This window comes from Sesamum indicum, linkage group LG13, assembly GCF_026168435.1.
Source record: "Sesamum indicum cultivar Baizhima isolate 11 linkage group LG13, ASM2616843v1, whole genome shotgun sequence".
Classification (NCBI taxonomy): Eukaryota; Viridiplantae; Streptophyta; class Magnoliopsida; order Lamiales; family Pedaliaceae; genus Sesamum; species Sesamum indicum.
This window is the reverse complement of record NC_142669.1, coordinates 4,355,705-4,358,822: the sequence shown is the minus strand read 5'-3', so window position 1 is coordinate 4,358,822 and position 3,118 is coordinate 4,355,705. Positions and strand designations below refer to the sequence as shown.

Below are 3,118 nucleotides of genomic sequence, written 5' to 3'. Positions count from 1 at the left end.
TCACCCAACATGTTGACATCATTCCTAATGAGCAAGATGTCGTCTACATATAGCACAAGGTACCAACCACGCTCCCACTGATCTTCTTGTATACACAAGTATCAATTTCGTTTTTGATGAAATTATAACCCTATATAACTTCATCAAAACGTGTGTTCCTGCTTGAGGATGCTTGTTTGAGGCCATAGATGGACCTTTGGAGATAATAGACCTTTTGTTCTTCTCAAACGAAAGTCAAACCCTATGGCTGATCTATGTAGATCTCTTCCTCAACAAAACCACTAAGAAAAGTCATTTTCACGTCCATTTGACATATTTTATAGGCATACCATATTGCTATGGCAAGCAGAATCCGAATGGAGTTGGCCATGGCTACGGGCGAATAGGTTTCCTCAAAGAACCCCTGGTTGTTGAGTGTATCCTTTTGCCACGAGCCTAGCCTTGAAGGCTGTAACCTCCCCATCAACTCCAATCTAACGTTTGTAGACCCATTTGCACCCAACAGGCTTAACACCTTTAGGTGGGTCTACTAGGGTCCAAACTGATTTGAACCCATCGTGTCCATTTCGAATCTCATAGGCCTTAAGCCACTTTTCCGAATCGATGTCGAACATCGCTTCTCTGTATATCTTTAGATCATTTTTCAATTGACTAGACAAGCCCATGAATCCATACATATTAGGCATCCTTGATTCTTTAGTCGACCTACGGAGGGCTGGAACACTATCAGCGGGAATTATAGGCTCAAATGATGTTCCTTCATTGTGCTGAGGTATGTCACTTGTTTCCTCAAGTAGTACCACATTGCGTCGACTGTCTGTAGGAAAATCCTTTTCCAAGAACACTACATTTTCTCGAGATAAAACCTTTTGATCAAACGGATCATAGAAGTACTATCCCACAGTTTCTTTCGGATATCAGACAAACCTGCACAAGTTAGACCTTGAATCTAGTTTATCTCCCACTAGCTTCTTAACGTGTGCGGAACTACCCCACACTCTCAAGTTGTTATAGGATGCAAGCTTGCCATGCCGTATCTCATATGGAGTCTGGGGAACCGTCTTAGATGGCGCCATGTTAAGCAATTTGGCCGCTGTCTCGAGAGCGTAACCCCAGACGGAGTAGGACAACTCTATAAAACTCATTGTGGATCGAACCATTTCCAACATAGTTCGATTCCTCCTTTCAGCCACGCCATTAAATTGTGGCATTCCACGAGGCGTCCATTGAAAGAGAATTGAATTCTCTTTGTAGTAATCAATGAATTCACCTCAAATACTCTCTGCCTCGATCTGATCGAAGGGCTATAATTTTATGGCCAGTTTCATTCTCGACTTCAAGTCTGTACTCCTTGAACCTTCTAAAGGCTTCAGACATGTACAACATTATGTAGACATAACCATACCATCCGTGATCATCGGTAAAGGTTATTTAATGGTCCACAGACGTCCGTATGGATCAAATCTAATAGGATGTTGACAAGCACACATTGTCCAACAAAAGTCTTCTTGATCATTTTCCTTTCAGATAGGATTCGTAAGTAGTTAGATTGTCCAAATTGTCTACCTCTAAACTTTTTTAATCTACAAACTTTCTTATCCTATCTTTTGAGATATGGCCTAGCCTTGCGTGCCATAACTGTGCGTTTTCATGATTATCTTATTTTTGATTATGTTGGGCATCATAATCCAATTAGACTATGGAGAATATAAAGACCATTGAGTAATATACCAATCAGATGAGGGTAATTATCAATCATCAATCATTATTATCTAAAACAAGAATAAAAATAATATTTTTGATCATGCTATGTACATAATAAAAGTTTTTTAATTCTTTCCAAATATGATAATTAATAACTAAGTTGAGAGATCCCATATATTCTGCAGTGATGACCTTCCCATCCCCACCCGCAAGTTATTACAAATGTGAGCTCCACAGCCGGTATCCCAGGAAGCGAAATTAGTTATCATATTTACTTCAATCACAAACATACCTGGGTTGGAGAGGAGTTGTGGCACTCCCTCTTCTAATGCCCCTTTTCATGGCAGTGTATGTAGACATCATTTGCCTTCAAGTGTTGATAACTGCGACCTTCCCTTTCCCTTTGTCCATTCCCACGAGAGCAGTAGGGGCTTTCAGAGCCCTAATGTAGCTGCGACAATTTTTCTCTTACTTTTCTTCCTCTTGCAATGTTTGGCCCCTCTGGCCTTTCGCTTTGGAGGTTGAAGCCTCTACTGCTGGCGTAGTCTTGTGGGTAGACGCTTCGTATTGGACCAGTATATTAATTACTCATGAAAAGACTTCTCAAGTCCATTCATGTTGTAGTTAATAATAATTGGGTCGTAGAATTGAGAAAGTGACTGAACGATCGCATCAATGTACGTGTCATTGTCAAGCCCAACTTTAAGGTTTTCCAACTTCTTCACTAGAGATAGCATCTTGACCCTGTGATTTTGTACAGATAATCCTTTGGCCATCTTGGTTACGAAGAATGCTTTTGCGACAGTGTATCTAATATGCCTATCAGGATCCGCATAAACTTCCTTCATGCGAAGCATTATCGAGGGAACATCATCCAGCCTATCATATTGATTTTGGATGTCATTGGACATCAAAGCCAATATGGTACTGCTGACCTTGTAGTTTTCCTCAAGCCACTTCTCGAACGTGTCATGTTCTTCGAGCGAGCACCCTCCCGGTAAGGTCGTTGGGAGTGGCTTGTATAGGACATAGCCATGGTTCTCGAAATCTAGGACAATCCTCAGATTTTGCCGCCAGTCGTTGTAGTTCGTGCAATTGATTTTGTTAGTCTCCATTGTAATGGTTAAACAGAAATCAGTAAATGATTGTAATATTAAGAATTAAGCTTAAAGACTTTGGCTTTAGTCTTTAACTCTCCCACTATTTATACAAAAACCCACCACTCTCAAGTGGGGTTTCAGGAATAATGTGTCCTAGTAGGCTTGGGTCCACAAGCAAACTTTCCATGCTGCGCTTTTATGATTCACATGGCAAAAGCCTTGTGGGAGGTGTCTAATACCATTTTCATTCCATGATATTTGCAAGATTTTTTACCTTACCTCTTCACATGACTTCAAGGACTCAAAGAGAATCA

At 40.6% G+C, this 3,118-nt stretch overlaps 1 protein-coding gene across 1 annotated transcript; it reads right to left on the bottom strand.

The window, feature by feature from the left end:
* Window positions 1-2,288: 2,288 nt before the first annotated feature.
* Window positions 2,289-2,819, bottom strand: LOC148784406 (uncharacterized). The gene has a single exon (XM_088876814.1). The coding sequence runs from the start codon at window positions 2,817-2,819 to the stop codon at window positions 2,289-2,291; it is 531 nt and encodes a 176-aa protein (XP_088732940.1).
* Between the last annotated feature and the right edge of the window lie 299 nt (window positions 2,820-3,118).

What these genes read in the sequence shown, in the direction of transcription:
- LOC148784406 (XM_088876814.1), bottom strand. Translation starts at nt 2,819, where the DNA reads ATGGAGACTAACAAAATCAATTGCACGAACTACAACGACTGGCGGCAA.